Raw genomic sequence first — 19,412 nt, 5'->3', positions numbered from 1 at the left:
CCGAGCGTTTAATACGCGTACACTTATATAACATATATTACAAAATCTTATTTAGAAATTAACTTTATACAATTTAATCTAATAATTTGAATATGATAATTATTACAATCATTAATTGAAATCTTTGAAATTTTTCGACAAAAAAACAATCTTATCTATCGGAACTTTTAATTAAAATAACATTAAATTACGAGACAAGTATTTAAAAATGAGATATCAACAACGACAACAAGAAAATTGGCAAATAAATAATCATTGTCATTAGAATATAATTTTCTGAAATATATATCTCTGTATCCTTGGCAGATTCCGTGGAATATTAAGAAAGAACGTTTCATCGTCTACGTCATTGTTGTCGTCGTCAGATGAAAATGGGGTGCGTGGGTGGGAAGGTAGAGAAGAAAGGTGGAACAGGGGTTGAAAGGGGGGTCTAGTTGGATTGGATAGTAGAGGGAGGCTGGGAATGGGGTAAAGAGAGTTAGGCGGTTGAATGGGGGTTGGCTTTATATTCTACGGAATCGATCCGTACTCCCCCATGGCTGCTTTATCCGATGCACAGCGTCCGATTGTGCGTATTTACATTCATGTGCGTGTATGTATGATGAGTCTCTCACTCTCTCTCTATCTGTGTGTGTATATGAGTATGCATGTGTATGCATCTATAAATTCGTGTGAGTTTATATGCATTTGTATATAAGAGTGTGTATGCACGTGAATATGTGCGTGTGTATACGATTCTAATTCTCTCTCACTCTCTCTTGTATGTAAAATCGAAGCAAGCTATCGACCAATCGTATTGGCTTTTGCCACGCGAGTTTCCACCTATCCCCTCTCACAGTCTCCACTCATTGCTGGTGGCATTGTATGCGCCATTACCAGCAGAGAAATTAACCGTGATCCCTGGTACACTCGCTCATTCACTCGCTCAGGTTTTGTTACTTTGCTCTTTTGTACAAGAGAAAAAAAATATATCAAGTCAAAGGAAGAGAGAGAGAGAGGGAGAGTAAAAATAAAGGAGGATAATTTTTATAAAATAAAAAGAGTAAGTTCGATAATAAATGTTTCAAAAATCTATATGGTGCACACATTCGTATCAATTAAATCATATTTTTCTCAACGAATATTGGATCAATTGGTACAATGTTATATTTAATTGAATTTAATTGTAATTATTTACTATAGATAAAGATAAGATGAAATGTATGATCGTATAAATGTCAACGAACAATTTTTTTAATACTTCGACGACAATATTTTTACTTTTTATTAAATATTTTACATCTCAATTATTGTGTATAATATATCGTATAAATTATTGTATCAAATTTATTTACGATTAATATATTATTAATTTATAACAACTACAACAACAACAACAAATAATAATATAATATAATACAAGAATATATCATGGAATATATCGATTAAAACGTTTACATTTATTTACTCGTGCAATAATTTACTTATATCGCATGTGCAACGTTATCTAACAAATTGATATTTTTTGTCGTGCAAACAAAAATGACACTAAATCTCAAATGATGCATGGAAAAAATGTATTTCGGTTCTTATCGTTCCAATAAATCCTTACGGTTCTTCCATTGTAAGAATAATAAGAGAATAACAAAAAAATATTCCAACGAAAATAACAACAACATTTCAGAAGAAGAAGAAGAAAAATAGATAGTTGGACTCAAGAGAAAAGAAAAACGGAGAACGAAGGAGAAGTTAAGGGGGGTTCGGCAAAGGGGAACAAGAAGGGAAAGGGAAAAGGAAAGGGGTTAGGGGGAGGAAACGCTTTGTTCGGTTCCACGCCACCTGTGACTTAATTAGCGGCATATGTAATCACGTTTGACGACATATTTTTCGGCTTTTCTTTCTTTTCCCTTCGCACACTTAAATAATATATTCTTTTAGTTTCTTTTTTTTTCTTTTTTTTTTCTTTTTTTTTTTTCTTTTTCCATAACGTTTCTCCGTTTCTCAGAGAGAATGAGAAAGAGACAGATAGAAAAGTGGCACCGTAATTAACGGCTTTACTTACCCGTTGTTTTCTGAAATTACCAAAAGAAATATACGCGATAAAAGCTTTTACTACTGTTAAAAAGGAAGAGTAGGAAGGAACAGAGGGGATGGGAGTGGGGGAGGATACAGCGACGCAAAAAAATAATATAAAAAATGAATGGACAAAATAACCAGGGCGAGAAGGAGCCGGGGGTGGGTTGGGGGTAGATAAAAAAAAGTGGGACGAAAGGTGAGACCCGGTCGCGAATAAATTTATCATTCGTTTGCCGTGCTTAAAAACGTGTAAGCAATGTGTTCTCGTTTTGATTGTTATTCCTATTTTGTTTCTTCTTTTTTTTTTACTTTTCGATATAAAAAGTCGCGAAATTGTGTTGGAAATAATATCTGAAAGAAGGTTTGTAATTAGAAGAAAAAAAAAAACATGCACGGTCCTACTACGTGCACGTTACTGTTACGTATGCATGCAAATTATTGATTAGTTCGTATCGAATATGGTAACTATTGAATTTTGATGAAATAATATACATTCGAGGAGGTATCGAATTGTCCGTAAAGTTCGTGCTGATTTGGGGAAAAAAAAAATAAATTGACACATTTTCTGATGAAGAAAATAAATAAATCGTGAAGAATAATTATTACGACACGTTAAAAGGTAAGAACATCGTATGAATACACTCGTTGCATTCATAATTTCTAATGGTTGTTGAAAAGGATTGAAAGGTAACTTAAGTTTAAGATTAACTTAACTAAACTCAACTTGACAGTTCTCTCCCGAGTAGAGGTAAGGATAGGAAGTAACGTTTATATGAAGGTATAATAAATATGTGTGAGTGCGTTCGCGAACGGATGGGTGTGTATGTGTGTATTTCTGTATATATGTGTAAGGGAATGGTTGGATCCCAAGTTAGTCTGTTAATTCGTCAGTGACGTGGGTTTCGTGTGCCGGATGATAATGTCGGTGCGATGCACCGGTTGTGCCAGCGGAACGGCACTCTGTAATTAATCAGGAACGCGAGCTACAGCGCGAAAATACAGGCTTGCTCTTGGAAACCCAGTAAGAGTGAGTGAGAGATAAAGCTAGGAAACGTGTGAAAGCATCAGAGATAGATAGAGAGAGAGAGAGAGAGAGAGAGAGAGATGCAGTAGCAGTAGCAGCAGGAATGTTACTGGTAGCACCACCCAACAACTAACTGCAATAGCAGTGCAACAGTAACAGAAACAGCAACTGCAACTGCACCTACAACTGGTGGTACTGCTGCTGCTGCTGCTGCAGCAGCAGAATCGTTTACATAGTCAATGCAGTCACATGTAATGCGTACGAACACATAGTACGCGTAAAGCGTATACACACGTGCATCTAGTGCGTGTACACAGAAGGGATGGTCCTCAACGTGTCCGATAGCCGGATACGTACCACTGCTAGGGTGCATCAACTGCAAGAGTAAGTGTATGTGTGAGAGAGTGAGAGAGAGAGGAGAAAGGAGAGATAGGAATGAAGGTGTAGATGTGTCGTACGTGTAAGTGTAACATAAATGGCGTCGATGCATAATACTGAAACCACCCCCTCGTACCACCACCACTACCACAACCACCATCCGCCCCTATAGCACATACCAACGTACAAGATCTACGTTCCATGCCACCTAGCAGGAAACCAAGTATGTGTGCGTGAAAGGGGGGAAGGGTTGTACAGGGGTGGTTTCAAATGTGTTGAAAGTGTGGAAAACATGTGCAGAACGATAAAACGGTGATGTGCTCGGTGAAATTGTTCACTGCAGTTACGAAATATTAAATTCGCCGGTGCCAGTTTTGGATATTCTCAGGAAACGAGAGAAGGAATGCGTGAGAGAGAGAGAGGAGAGAGATAAAGAGAGAATGAGTTGTTCTCTATCGACGTTTATGTGTCCTGTCGAGATAAGCTCTTCTCGAACGATCCTTCTACGAACGAGATGCATTCGTGCGAACGGAGATCGAGCTCGTAGTATTTCAGGACAATGACATTGGACGGTGGGCACCATGGGAACAGTAATTTCCGTTTTAGTCGAGGCAACTAGAATCGACTTTTACGAACATTTTACTCTAATACTCTTTATATCTTATCTATCTTATATTGGAAGGTACAAAAGTTTTCCATAATGTTATATCAAAGTTTCAATTTTAATAGGAAATCTCACGATTTTTTCTCACGACTTTCGTTGTGCAATATCTTTATGAAAATATATATACAATATATCAACTATTAGATTTTCCCTTTCTTTAATATTAATTATATTAATTATTTGTGTAATATTTTTACTAATGCATTGATGCAAACCAACAACAACAACAACAAAAATAATATAATCTCGTGTCGAGTGTCAAACTGACTATCAAAACAAAAAAAACAAGAAAATATGATGCTCAAACGAAAAAGGGATATCCGTTCAAATCGTTCGCAGAATGTACAAGCCACCCTCTCGATTCCTCCTCCCCATAAAATCCTATCCCCAATCGTCCGCCCTTCTCACCCCACACCTTCCTCTTCTTCCTCCTCACCCCGCTCGAATGGCGTGATTAATCCAACCATTTTTCTTCCTCGTAGTACGTTTAATACCAGCCTCGTGGAAATCGCTTGCTCGTACTGTACACGCTAACTGATATCAGTCGCAGAGAGCTGGAATTTGAGAGACTCATACGAAAGAGAGAAAGAGAGAGAGAGAGAGATAAATAGAGGAAGAGAGAGAATGGGGAAGAGGGTAGAAAAATGGGGATGGAGATTCGTGATAATACGAGATGGATAGAGAGAGGGTTGGTTGGTTGGTTGGATGGTTGGTTGGTTGGTTGGTTGGTTGGTTGGCTGGTGCATGCACATAGTTGTAAACCAGGACCGCAGGTGCTTCGATGGAACGTACAAAGCCCATTCCCATACACTAAAACAGAAACACACGCGTATATTTAAGTATATAAATACGATATGTGTATACTAATATCCATAGGAATCCTGATAGACCAATAGACGTAGGTATTTTTTAACAAGATTTTATGCATATCATCAAACTACTTTTCATGCATAATTCAATCATCTTTGTTTTCCTTCTCATCATCATCATTTTCTTCTTCTTCTTCTTCTTTTTTTATTTTTTAGGAAAACGTTTTATGTGTTTGTGTGTGGGAAGGGGGGTCTGTGTATGTGTAGATTTGTTGAGATTGTATTTTTCGAGGTAGTACTACTTTCTCAAATGGTAGAAAACAAGAACGTTGGAATAGTTGGAACAATGGTTTGGTACTGCTGGCATCAGCTGCAAGATGGTGATCCTCTATCAGATTTTCTCGATTGTGGAAGATAAAGAGGATCAGAGAAATAGACTGTAAAAGTGAGAAAGGAAGAAAGAAAGACTGAAAGAAAAAGAGAGAGAGAGAAAGAGACAGGTGAGGAAAGATTAGAGTTGAAATTGCTGCTGATCGTAGTGTTATGGTAAAAGGTACAAACTTATGTTAATTTGTTCCTTGCAAATATTATATTTATATAATATATTGGAACGCGTAAGAAAAAATTACAGATTAAAAAATAATAAAAATTTATTTGTATTAAATGAATTTCTTGTTGTGAATGAAAAATTAAACTCGGATTCGTATAGAAAAGGGGGATTTAATTTATCTTAAAATGAGAAATTTATTTAATCATTCGATAGATTAAACAATTGTGAATATGTTAAAGTACATATCGATTAAATTAAAATGATTCGTTCGAATGATATATCCGATTGAGAGATCGATTAATTTAACTTGTTGAAAAGTTTTCCCTTAGAAAGAGCAACTACTACGATTACAGTATTCCCATCTTTTTCTGACTATCTTTCCATCCACCTTTCTATTTATTTATCTCTTTTTCTATCTGAAGATTCAAGAAGTAACGCGTCTTCTTAGAGGTAAAACTGGACGAGTGGAATGTTGAAGATGTAAAGAGGGCGGAAATAAAGGACATGTAAGTTAAGTACCCTCGTGTCTGATGCGTGCGGAATAAGATGGATTTGTAAAAAGAGAAGGAAAAAACGAAAAACGAAAAAGAAAAAGAGAGAGAACAAAAAGATCGTCTCATCTTATTTTCATCTCTCCTCTTTTTCTCGAATATATTTTCCTACTTTCTTTACACGATAATGGCTTTTTGTATGAACGATGGCCTGTCGAGTGTCCGCGAAAAAAAAAAAAAGAAAAAAAAAAATGTAGAAAAAGAAGAAGATAAAAAAGAAAAAAGTAAGGAACCTTTTTCTTTTGACGGATAAATTTCGTATTCCACGATGGCATTGAGAATTCAATAAAAGCTAAGTGAACAACGGTGATCGAGGAAGATCGATATGGTCGTTATTACTTTTACGTGATCGTTCTATTAACACCTGTAACCTTTTTCTAAATAAAATAATATGACAGAATTGAACCATCTCGTATAGCTTGAATTATTATATATATAAATAAAATTTGATTAGAAATATACTTGGTCAACATAAATCGTAATTAAAGTGATCAGTACCACCACAATTAATAAACCTAACTTATGCCAACATACAAAATTAAATTTATAATTGAAAAGAAAAAAACTGAAGAAAATTGAATATGTAATGTTGAAAATGAAAAGTTATGGTAATTAAATGGGATAATAATATTAATGTTTCAGGACGAGGAGTGGTGCTGGACAGTCAGGGACCAGTTTTGGTTTCGGAACCACGTTCATCGGTTGAATTTTCAAACGACACCGGTGCGATGATCCATTGTTCAGCACACGGCAGTCCATCGCCTAGGATCGATTGGTTGATGGGCGATGGCTCACCCGTTTTACCTGTACCACACATCCGTGAGATGCTGGTCAATGGTTCAATGTATTTCCTACCGTTTGGTGCAGAGAGTTACAGACACGACGTACACTCAGCAATTTACAGATGTCAAGCCTCCAACAGCGTCGGCAGAGTACTCGGCCGTGAAATTACGGTAAAGGCCGGTGAGTGTGCTATTTTTTTTATAGATATATATATATTTCTTCTGTATCTTTCTCAAACATACCGGGTGAAACATTTTATCCTGTACATTTATCTCCATATAATTCACGTGTGATTATATTTTTAGGAAATTATATATATATATAAATGTAAATCATTTTATTCTACAAAACTGTATGTGTTCATCACTTTGTTTAATTTCATCCAAATAATAATAATAATAATAATTTTAGAAAATTTCCCTACTGTGTGAATTAAATAATAGATCAAATTATATATATATATGTATTTTCTATAATTTATAATTATAATTCTTGTTATCACACAAAGTTTTACAGTATTTAAAAGAACAAGAGGGTAATGGTAAAAATAAATTGTTCTTTCGTTTAAATAAAATTATATATACTGAATACTAAAAATGATTATATATGTATATCAATTGAAATAATAAAATTTTTGTTTTTTTATCAATTTGGTTTATAAGATTCAAAAATATCAAAGATATATAGAAATGTGATTTAAATGATTCACCCAGTATACAACAATTTATCTCTTTCGCACACACTTTCCAAACGATTGCGTTTTCTCTTTCATCTTTCAACAATTTTCTTCCTCTTGCTTTCTTTCTTTCTTTCTTTCTTTCTTTCTTTATTTATTTCTTTCTTTTCTAACTCACGAGTAACGTGAACTACGAACGATAAGTTCGATTAATGGGTATATCAGATTGAAAAAAAGTGTATGAAGAGAGACGTTAATTAATTTCTCTTTGGACATGGACGATAAATCACTCTTCGAACAGATTTTATAGCTAAGGGTATCTACCAATAGAATAGAGATAACATCTTTTAAAATATCGATTGAGATCTCTCTGTTCTATACAGAAAAAGTAGATTTATTTTCTGATAAAATAATTTTATAATTTTTCTTGATGCGATACTAGAAATTTCATTTCATTATTTATTATCTCATCTTAATTTATTCATCCACACAAAAATCGCTCGCAAGATTGATATATAAAAACAAAACTATCTCAGATTTATCTATATGTATAAATTTGCATGATTTTTAATAAATAAATAATACTTTGCAGATTTCTCTGAAAAGTTTCGGTAAATATTTTTAATACTAAAAGTTAATAGATTTTGTTATACACATTGAAAATGTTTAATTCTCAAACGAAAACATTAAAAATTGTTCAAAAAAAGAACTAAATGTATCAACTTATTCTTACGTATAAATTCGCATAATTCGTACACAAAAGATAAATCATTCTTTTAATTATTTATTATCAAAATTTGTGTTCCTTGATATATAATTTTTGTTTCTTTATATTATGTTTCAAAAGACCATTATCCAAAGATAAAACTTGTTACTCCGGGGGCAAAGTTATATTACGTGAGCATTGAAATCTCAATCTTGAGGATGATCTTGTGAAAAGATAGAAGTTACAGGACTATGCTTTCTAGAAGATTAGCTTAGCTATTTATTATCTAGCCATCCACAGCAGCATACTCGTAAAGGAATAACGATATAAACGTCTCAAAATATATCCAAAAATAAAGAAAAGAAAAAGAAAAAGAAAAAGAAAAAAAAGAAAGAAATTGTACTATATTAAGTATATGAATAAAATCACAAAAAAAAAAGAAAAAAAAGAGTAAAATTGAATGAATGACTTTTAAAAGTGATCGTAAAGTATCCTAACAAAAATCGAAAGGAAACGTTATCCATTATATTATTATCGATCATTTCCTATATAAGAATTTTTCAAATGAAAAATCGTTTATCATCCATAAATCTAATTGATGTAAGAGTATTCGTTTTTAAATGACGTACTAAAGTGGTGACTTCCTCGATAAAAGATATGAGAAAGTACTAGTAAACGGGTATGATGTAGGGTGTGAGGTTGGAAAGGAAAGGAAAGGAAAGGAAAGGGATGGGAATGGAATGGAAAGGGGTTAGGGAAGGGAAGGAAAGGAAAGGGAAGGGTAGGAGAAGGATCGTTAGCTTACCGAGCCAACTACATTTATTTCTCTCTCGTGAATGTACTTTTTTCAAAGCTTCATATTAGATGGATGGTCCTAAACTAATGCTCGCTTATGGCCAACAACCGGTACTCACTGCCAAGATCAAGATTCGCGGCTTTGCTTCCATTGCCAACTTTATGTACACACAAACACACACATACGAGTATATATATATATATGTGTACATAAGGATATTTCTACGCTCGAAAGCACAGGGAGTGATGAAAAATAAAAAGAAGTAAAAGTAGAAAAAGAAATGATACGTGGGAGAAAATAGATGAAAAAAACATTCGTTCAAACTTTTTTCATTTTGTGTTTTATTTATTTAACAAAGTTATATTTATATATTTGTTATTTATTTTGGATATTTTTCATTTATGTTAGATCGATTAAATATTTAATATTTTCAAATATATTACTTAGATTTATTTATACATTATGTGTAAAAATTTGAAACAAACGTAATAGTGTTTACAGTAATATCTATGATTTATGCGAATTCGGAGTTTATACGAGATTCTTAATTTTATCTTTCAACCGTATAAACATTTTAATTAATATGACTAATATATTAGATCGTTAAATATGAAATGTTCGTTTTCTGACAGAAAGTAAAGTTAAATAATCGGACGTTTCATGTTTAAATACCTAATACAAACTATGCATGAAAGAGTATTACAAAATTCTATATGTGTGTGTGTAGGTATACGTGTTTGATCAGTTGAGCGACAGTTAAACGAGAATATGTAAGATTTTTGCGTCAGTTAATTGTGTGAGTTAGTGTATGATAACATACACATATACAGGGTGGATCGATAGTTATTGCGAGATGCAAAATTGTAATCCGACTTAAGCGAATTTCGATTTATGTTATGCGATTTTCGTCGATCCCACTTATCGCGTAACTTCGATGAATGACTGTGTGTGTGTGTGTGTGTATTAATAAAGTAATCATAGGTATATTATTCTTCAAAATATTACTCAATTTATTTCTATCAAACAACAATTATCGTTGAAATCTTGAACGATCAAAAGAAATAACACTTTTGACAAATTTACATTTAATATCAAATGCGTCAAATGAATTTTTCTACGTTATACATATTCTACATTATACATAAAAATAAAATCATTATATTTGATATTATTTATCGGAGATTGATCGTTGAACGTTCGATTATGAAATATTTTAATCGAATCATTCGAACGAATAATTTACATTAATCAAATTTCAATGAAAGAAAAGAAAGATTCGATTAATTTCAATGCACATTCGCATGCACGAATACCTAAATGCATATACGAAAATATTTACGCGACAGTTTTCATTCAAAAAAAGATTACGTTAATATAATATAATATTATTTTTGTTCAATCTCTTATAAATAGCCAATGAATTATCAGGAGGGAGGGTAGTAGTAAAAAAACAGAAAAACACGAAAAGAAAAGAAAAGAAAAAAGAAAAAAGAAATCGATATGAAATTTCAGGACAGAAATAATTGCGGGTACGGGGTTTTCGTGTGTGTGGTTTGTGTGTACGTGTACGTGTCACGTAGGGAAACGCGTAACTCGAGCGTGCATATCTCTTTAAAAAACGTGGAAACTCGTAGCCCAACGTTGTGGGGTTGAATAAACGAGCCGGTGAGATACTTTCGTTTTCCAGTGTGGTTAACAATCGTGACGGCTCTCGGCAAGAATCACTTATCGCGTTTAGCGAGTCGTGCAATCGAGGCAAATTCTCTCGCTGAGTAGACGTTACCAAGATAGTCTATGTGTGGATGCGTGTGCGTGTGTAGAATTTCTATCAACATTGAGAAAAGAAGAACTTACAGAAGTGAAAATGAGAGAGAGGGGGGGGGGAAGCACTAATTACCAAAAGTACAAACGCCAGACGGTCTGAAAAGCTTTCACTGTGTTGTTAGTTTTATACATATAAATAATAATAATAAAAAAAAGAAAAGTAAAGTTGTTTAACGAAAAAAATATTAAACACCGAAATCGGGTGGTAATGGATTTGAATAAGACTCTGCGAATATTACTTTGGATCTAATTAACGATACCACGTGTATTACAGTAAAAAGAAATAAGAAACAGACACGATAAAATTATTGCTACTGGAATGATTATATTTTATCGAGGATTGTTAAAAGAAACATTAATTAACACGTTGATAAAAAATATTATTTTTTTTTGTCAGCGAGAAAATGTTCTCTTAGATTATTTTTATCTGGTATAAGATAATATATTATTATATAATGTCATCGTGTAAAACAAGTTTTATTACGTTATTATGTAATTTATCCCGAAGAACGAATTCATTCGAAACAATTAGGATGTCTCAGTCCGAAAAGGGGATTGAAATAAATTTGAGTTTATCCAGAAACTATTTTAATATACTATACTCTCGGAATTCATTTCAAAAATATAAATTCAAATAAAGAATCCGAGACGAGCGTTAACTTCGCGGGTGATGAAAGCTTTTCCAAGTCATTTTCATTTCTTTCCCTCTCTTTTTCTTTTTTTTTTTTTATCCACTAATTGCGGTACAACCCAACTTCTTCTTCTTCTTCTTCAACTTCTTTTCGATTTCGTTCCTTCTTTTTTATTTTTTGTCTTTATCTCGCAACGGGTTTTGTCGTCGTCGACGAAAGTTCAGTTTCTTTTTTCTATCTTGTTTTTTTTTTTTATATTCTCAGTCTCCCTTACACCTATTCGAAAACGAGCGTATACACAACTTTTGTCTTATTCCTTCTTTTTCTTCTATCTTTTTTTTTTCCAGTGGTCCGGCAAAAGTACGAAGTTCAAGTACGGGACACCTTTGTCTTGCCCGGTAACACGGGTGTCCTTAGGTGTGAAATACCATCCTTTGCGAAGGATTACGTGCAAGTCACTTCGTGGGTCCAGGATTCGGCTTTCAACATCTACCCAACTCACGAAAGCGGTAAGAGTTTATCCATTTTAACGAGATATCGTCATTTCTTTATTATTTCAACGTAATTATTTCAATTGACCGATAAATCAATTCGTCATTTTATATTTCAATAAATAATATCAAGTAGTTTTTTGTTTTCTTTCTTTCTTGTTCTCATTTAAACTATTAAATATTTTATAATATAATTATTTTAACGATGCAAATATTTGTTATAATCTAAAACCACTACCATATATTACATATTTATGGACCAAGAAACATTTTATTTCACAATAAACTTACTTACTTAGCAGATAATCTGACAATTTCAAAGCCATTTTCTAGCTTAAGTCTACGAGCAAGTTGACACGCGGTTGCACGTCAATCATCTAACTATTGGATATATTATATATATATACACATACATCGAGTGGCTTTTACCAGCATCATTTTTTATCTTCTTCACCGAACGACACCTGTCAAGTCTTCTTCGATCTCATCCGATTTACTGTCAAATCCTAGCCATCTCGGTTAAAAACTTGCATACGCTAGGTATAATCAGACATGACTGATATAACCATTCGAAGAAATTGAAATTTTCTTGCAATTTCATTCCCATTTAATACGCCTAATTATATGCAATACTTCGTACTTGAATAAAATATTCACAAACATAAAAATAAATAATCCTTTCTTACAATTTATGTAAAACGCCTGATCATATGCAACAGTTTATATTTTAGAAAAAATATTTCTCCCCTGACGATAGGCAACCCTTTCTTATGCTTTCTAACGCCTGATCATATGCAACAGTTTATATCTTAGAAAAAATATTTCTCCCCCTGACGATAGGCAACCCTTGCTTCAGCTAGTACTAAAATATAAAATATTGCCTATCGACAGGGGTAAATTTTTTCTCATTAAATAATCAAAATAATTATAAGTCACGTAGATAAAATCAATCAAACCCTTTTAATGATCTAAAGTCAAATAAATTGAATTGTATTAGTAAAAAACATTTAGTCATTTAACGAGAGACGGTCAATTTTTGTCGGATAAAACTCGGCCCTATTGTCAAACAAAAACATCATTAATCTTTCGACAAACGATGTATTGACACACACACACCTACACAGATATAGGAATGGAGAGATAAAAAAACACACAAAAAAAAGGGAGAGAAAGTCGATAAAGATCGAAGCAATTTTTACGTAGATTTTGTTCCCTATCGTTTGAACAGAGCTTCGTTGTTTCAGTCGAAAGGGTCGGGAAGAAGGGTGGTAAAAAAAAGGGACGGCGAAAAATATATGAGCGTAGGTAAGCTCTTCGTAGGAAGACATACATATATATATGTGTCTATATATATATACACATATATATATGTGTGTATATATAGTCGTTCTTGTCAATATCCCAGTTAATTAGAGTCTAAGGGGAACGATTGGAATATCTCTCAGCGTGTATACGCACAGACATTATTACGAAAAGCTCCCGTCACTCTAAGCTTTCCACTAAAGCAAGAATGATAGAACGAGAGAGAGAGAGAGAGAGAGAAAGAGAGAAAGTCTCGTCATGTTCTCGCGATTATTGTGTACCGCAAAACGAAAAGAAAAAAGTCAAACGAACCACAATCGGTACGTGCCGCGTATCTACTCGCACACACTGAGGTTTAACTTTTTAACGAATCTCTGGGAACGTTCGGAAAAAAAATAAAGAAAAAAGAAAAAAAAAGTAATAAAATTCAAAGGGTCTTGTTCGTTGGTCGTTTTGCGAAGCACCGAATTGCCACGAAAATTTCTTCTCTCGCGATAATTACGACTTTGATGTACAGAAAGAGAGAGAGAGAGATATATATATATCAACACGTAAATATGATTTATCAATTTTTATCAATTCAAACGATAGGTATTCGTTTACGGTATCGTATCAATGTGTGAAAACAGTTAACGTATTATTTGCATTATACGGGAATCCATCTCGTTTTTCTTTTTTTTTTTTTTTAAATAAAAAACACACAAAGAGTTTATCTAGAAAATAGTAATAATAAAAAAATAATAGTCGAAGAGTTTAAAAGTTTATGGAGAACTCGTTTTTAAGTTTAAAGATCACGTCCTAACATACATATATATATATATATCGTTTTCTCGATGCTTCTTTTTCGGTATCGATAAACCGTTGAAAACTTTCAAGTTCGCGAAGTCATAGGAAAAGAGCACGAACGAATCTTCAATTTTCCTTTTCCGATAAGGAAAGGAAAATGGCATCGGAAAAAGGAATCATCATCGTGAAAAAAAAATAAAAAGAAAAAGAAATGAAAATATACATTCATATATATATATATATATATATATATAAATATACACCCACACAAAGTTATATAATAATATAATACAAGGAAAAAGAAAATGAAAAAAGAAATATAAAAAAAAACAAGTAGGAGAACTACACTTGCAGTTAGTTTTCTTATTCCCTAACTATTCTCATAATCGTAAGTTGAACTATGTAAGAATAAACGACACCGAGCTTTGTCTATTACCATTTTATAAACAAAAATCTCCCTGACCCCCGGCCCCATTCTTTATCCTTATCATTCTCTCTTTATCATCTTCTTCTTCTTCTTCTTCTTTACTTTTATTTCTTGTATTTTTCTTTTCCTTTTTCTTTTCCTTTTTCTTTTATTTTTTCTTCGCCGGAGATTCATGCGCACAATTGCACACAGCTGATCCGCAAACGTCCAAAAGTTTTCCAAGTAATTCGTTTTCCATTTAGAGAAGAACTATCTCTCTCTCTCTCTCTTTCTCTCACTCACTTACTCAGTCACTCTCTGTTCTATTTAACTCGCTTCCGTTTCCTCTTCAATCGCAAGATTGAATTTCCCAAGCGGGACCAAATAAGAGCTAGTAAGAGAGAGAGAGAGAGAGATAGAAGACTTGGCCCGTTCGCATAATTCCTTCAGGGTCGCACTGGCAACGGAACTAAGGATTCCTAGTGCTTGATTTAATCCTACGATTAATCGTTTCATTGCAACTTAGAATTGTGCAACGAACCTTTCGATGATAATTATTATTATTATTATTAAACGATTAGAAGGTTTTTTAAACGTTTTTATTCGAATAAAATATCCAATTAGTTCACCTTCTTTTTTTCCCTTTCTTTCCTTCGTTCTTTCTTTCTTCCTTTTTTTTTATTTGTTTGTTTAAACAAAAGAAATAAAATAAAACGATTGGGCCAAGATTGAGATTTTGCTTTTTTTTTCGCGAATTTCGTCGATGATACGGCAACCAAGTTATGATGAAAAGTTTTCTCGAACTTTGTTTAAGTGTACTTACTCCACCTGACCAACCGCCCCCCTCCCGCACTACCACCTCTTCTCTACCCTTTAGAAAGCTACGAATATCGAGAAGTTCGTTCTATTCTTCGGTATGGTTTTGAACGATAATCGAAATGTTTTTTTTTGTCCCGAAAGGAAAGAAAATCAAAGAAGAAAGTAATTAAAAGGGATCGAATTGTAAAGAATAATGATAAGTAATGTCAACGAACGTAGTTTTTCTTACGTATAGAAATTGTTCTTTTAACTTTTCCTTGTTATATTAAAAAACAAAAAAAAAATATTTCGAATTTTATCGTAAAACTTTGAACAACATTATTGAAAAGAATCCAGAAACACTTTTATCAATTAAATTGAATTCAGTTCGACGATCTAAAAGATTCGACAATTAAATTCAATTATTTGTTTTTATGTAACAAATGAAGTTGTTCATATGTTCGCAGGTGTTTGTAAAATCATTGGAACGAAATGATTCGGTAGAAATCCAAAGAAAAGTTTAGCTAGCTAGCTAGGGTCCTGGTATACAATTCAAACAGGAAAGCTTCAGCCACAATGTAAATTCGGCTGGGTTTAGGCATCGTTCGTCTACCGAGACTCCAAACTATTCTCTTCTCATTCCAACGCTCTTGTACTATCTACAAGTATACACAATACTGTTTCTAGTATATATTGTTTCTCTCTCTCTCTCTCTCTCTCTCTCTATCTATCTATCTATCTATCTATCTATCTATCTTTCTCTTTCTCACTGAAACTGTTACACACTTCTCTGGCAACCTTCTACGTTGGTCCATCTCTTCATTTCTCTCTCACTCACTCTCTCTCTCTCTCTCTCTTATTCCGTGTGTGTATCTGTCTTCTATCTTTCTCTTTCAGTTTCTGTTGTTCTCTTTCTCTTTCTCTTTAACCAACTCACACCCAGCTCTCTCTATCTCTCTCTCTCTCTTGCTTGCTTGCTTGCTTACACTCGCACTAACGTGTCACTCTTGTTTAACTCGGAAACTCCTGATAGTTTCTGAAATGGTCTCCCTACGAGCAAAGGTATATCGCTCTTTGTACACCAGTTTTACGACTTTCCCGATTGTTCATCTGTGTTGGTTTCCTAAAAAAAAGGCTAAATTACCGAACAAGTATATATATATTTATATAATAGTTTTAATTCAAGTTTTTGTGTTTAGCAAAAGAAAAATTATTTAATTTTATTTAGTTGCATTTCAACAAAAACAAAAGTATTGATAATAATTAATACCACGTGAAATATGTTATATGTATTGTTAAATATATCTATCAATGAAATATGTTAAATTTAGAATGAACAACACTTAAAGATATTTCATAGAAAATTTGTAAACTCTTTAAGTTTTCTTTTTTTTAATATTTCATTTACGGATTAAATTGGGATAATGTGAATTCGTTGAAACATTGTTTCTTCTTGCCAAACGTCAAATATATAAAAGGGTCAACCTTTATACATATATATGCGTATAAATAAAACATAATACCTTTAGGAAAAGAAGGGGAATGAAAGTGAAAAAAATTTGCTTGATCCAGATTTTCCAAGTGTAAGCCAAAAGGAAAGCAGTACGTGACACTGGGACCATATATACATGAAATATAAGCCCGGACGATGGTAGAACGATACTGCAGCGATAACAGCTCCGGGCTGTTTTCACTCAAAGCAACGTCGAAGTTCAGGAACTTTTGCTTGGACAAACTCTAACTTGTGGACACTCTATAGATAGGCCTTTGGAAGGAAACAGAGAGAAATAGAGTGAGAGTGAGAGAGAGAGAATGAAAGATCAGAGAGTTGAATCCCAAGTTAGACACTTGAACAGACTTTCAACGCCTTCCTTTACCATGAATTCGGACCAACAACTTTTGACGATGTAATATAATAATTTGTTTGCTCGATATTTCATGTAATAACAACATTTTAATTCTTACTCATATATTTATTGAAATTTGTATATATATATGTATGTGTCTGTGTGTGTAGGTGTAGGTATGTTACTTGGAAATTTGAAAAGTTATAAAATCTGATAAGTCGAAATGTAGAAGAACGAAAAAGGGGGAATATCGATAAGAGTTGGCTGAAGGAAAGGTTTCGTAACCAAAAACTCGATTGATTTATTAAGGAAACACAGCTTTATCAGATCTATTCGTGTGTGTGTGTGTGTGTGTGTGCGTGCTTTGGTAAAGAAAACGATGCACGTGGGATCTAAAAAGTAAGTTTTTTCCCTTTAAAACCGAGAATCTCTATGTGTATCGCGAAAAACTCGAGAAACTGAGATGAAAACGACACTGCCGAGAGTTAAACTTATTCCCGAAACGAATAAATTGAGCTTCAAATACATATATTCGAGTAATGGCACGAGTCTTACACGTAAATCATGTAACAGACTTTGAGTTTTCCTTGGAGATAGAAAAAAAGAGAGAGAGAGAGAGAGAGAGATGGAAGTTAAATCCCATAGGAATCGTCATTTTAATATTTTCAACCACACGAAGATAGATTTTTCCTTTTTTCTTTTCTACTTCTTCGTCGTCTTCTTCTTCTTCTTCTTTTACCTTCTTTTTATTTCTATTTTATTTTTTTGTTGTTTTTTTTTTCTTATTTTTTTATTCCTTCCGATCGTGAAATCACGCGGAATGATTCTAGTATTTAATTTAATTTTGTTTTGCTTGTTTTATCGGATCGGTAATATTTTTTCTTTCTTTTTTTTTTCTTTTAAAACATTTTTAATCAGTATCTTAAATCCAATATTAATGACGAGTAAGTTTTTTAATCAAATTTATTGACATACGTGTACAATATGTTAAAATTGCGTGCAAAACACATGGAACGTAATAATAATCATAATCGTTTATTATTAATAATTATTCCTTCGAAAATTCATAATATATAAATAGAAATCAATCTAAGAAATTTAATCAACTTTCATAGGTGAACTTTTATAAACAAAAAAATCTCTTCTTAAACAAGAAAATCAATCAAATCCGAATCGATGCCAAAAAGCAAATCATTTCCCCACCCTACCATTTTCTAATAAACTAATCTCCTCCTCGTCAATTTGTTCGATGAAATATATTAATTGATATAAAAAAAAAAAAAAATCAGAGAAAWAAATAAATATATATATTTAAAAAATATTAATCAACTAAATAGTATAGCGCTTAATTCTCGTCGATTGAATCCATCCAACGTGATCAACCGATAGGGGGAGGGGGATGGGGTTGAAAGAGAGAGAGAGAGGATGCTTTTAATGGATGAAATGTTGCAAAGACGGTTTCGTTCATTGCTCGATCGTATTGAAAACGTGTGAAAATTAATTGAACGTTGAACCATTCCTATCTCCATTGATAATAGGATGGGAATTGGGAATGGGGTAAATGGGGTGGAGGAGAGAAAACTTCTGTTTCGAGAAATAAAAAGAAAAAAAGAATAAAAAAAATCTTCTGATACTCCTCAATTCTCCCTATCCAACTACCACCCCCCTATATCTTTTTGTTTCTTTTTTTTTTTGTTTTTACAAAAACATACCATAGACTTTTTACGAGATCAAAAGTTGTTTTTTCCATCGATGAGTATATGATCGATTTTTCTCATGGCATGCCCAAGAGAGTTCAATTTCTTTTCAATGCATATTCATATCCGTTCCTATACAATATTTATAGTAGTAGTAATAATAATAATAATAATAATAATAATAATTCGTTAAAGGATGGGTAATAATATCAAGCGTATTGATTCAAATCTTTCTCTTTCTCTTTGACGATCCATCATCTATCTCTTTCTCTCTCACGTATGATATATATATGCAGGTAACGTTGTATAAATAAAATACATATTGCAGTACCTGACCGTTTCTCTGCAGAGTAAAATTTGTTTGATTGTCGAAACGTGGCTGATGTCGAACGCAGGATCGTCACGCTTGCTAAACGTGTTTCACATATACATATATGTATAATATTCATATATTACATGCATATACGATATTTACTATTTACTATTTACTATTTCTCTCTCTCTCTCTCTCTCTCTCTCTCTCTCTCTCTCTCTCTCTCTCTCTCTTTCTTTTTTTTTCGATAAATACACATCCGTTGATATCGAGTGTAATGTTATTACGATATTCCGTATTTGACGAAATTCGATAAATTAATAA

At 33.0% G+C, this 19,412-nt stretch overlaps 1 protein-coding gene across 12 annotated transcripts in view; it reads left to right on the top strand.

Annotated features, from left to right (window-relative positions):
• The window catches only part of LOC106789650 (Down syndrome cell adhesion molecule-like protein Dscam2), a 148,042-nt gene that overhangs the window by 69,213 nt on the left and 59,417 nt on the right, over window positions 1-19,412 (top strand). For all 12 annotated transcript variants that reach the window (XM_014754052.1, XM_014754051.1, XM_014754050.1 and 9 more), the window contains 2 exons: window positions 6,674-6,994; window positions 11,796-11,957. In XM_014754052.1, the coding sequence (XP_014609538.1) occupies window positions 6,674-6,994; window positions 11,796-11,957 (483 nt within the window). The remainder of the gene's footprint in view (window positions 1-6,673; window positions 6,995-11,795; window positions 11,958-19,412) is intronic.

Source organism: Polistes canadensis, unplaced genomic scaffold, assembly GCF_001313835.1.
Source record: "Polistes canadensis isolate GaletaPanama2010 unplaced genomic scaffold, ASM131383v1 scaffold_195, whole genome shotgun sequence".
NCBI classification, from domain to species: Eukaryota; Metazoa; Arthropoda; class Insecta; order Hymenoptera; family Vespidae; genus Polistes; species Polistes canadensis.
The sequence above is the reverse complement of the archived record's forward strand: the minus strand, read 5'-3'. Positions and strand labels throughout refer to the sequence as shown.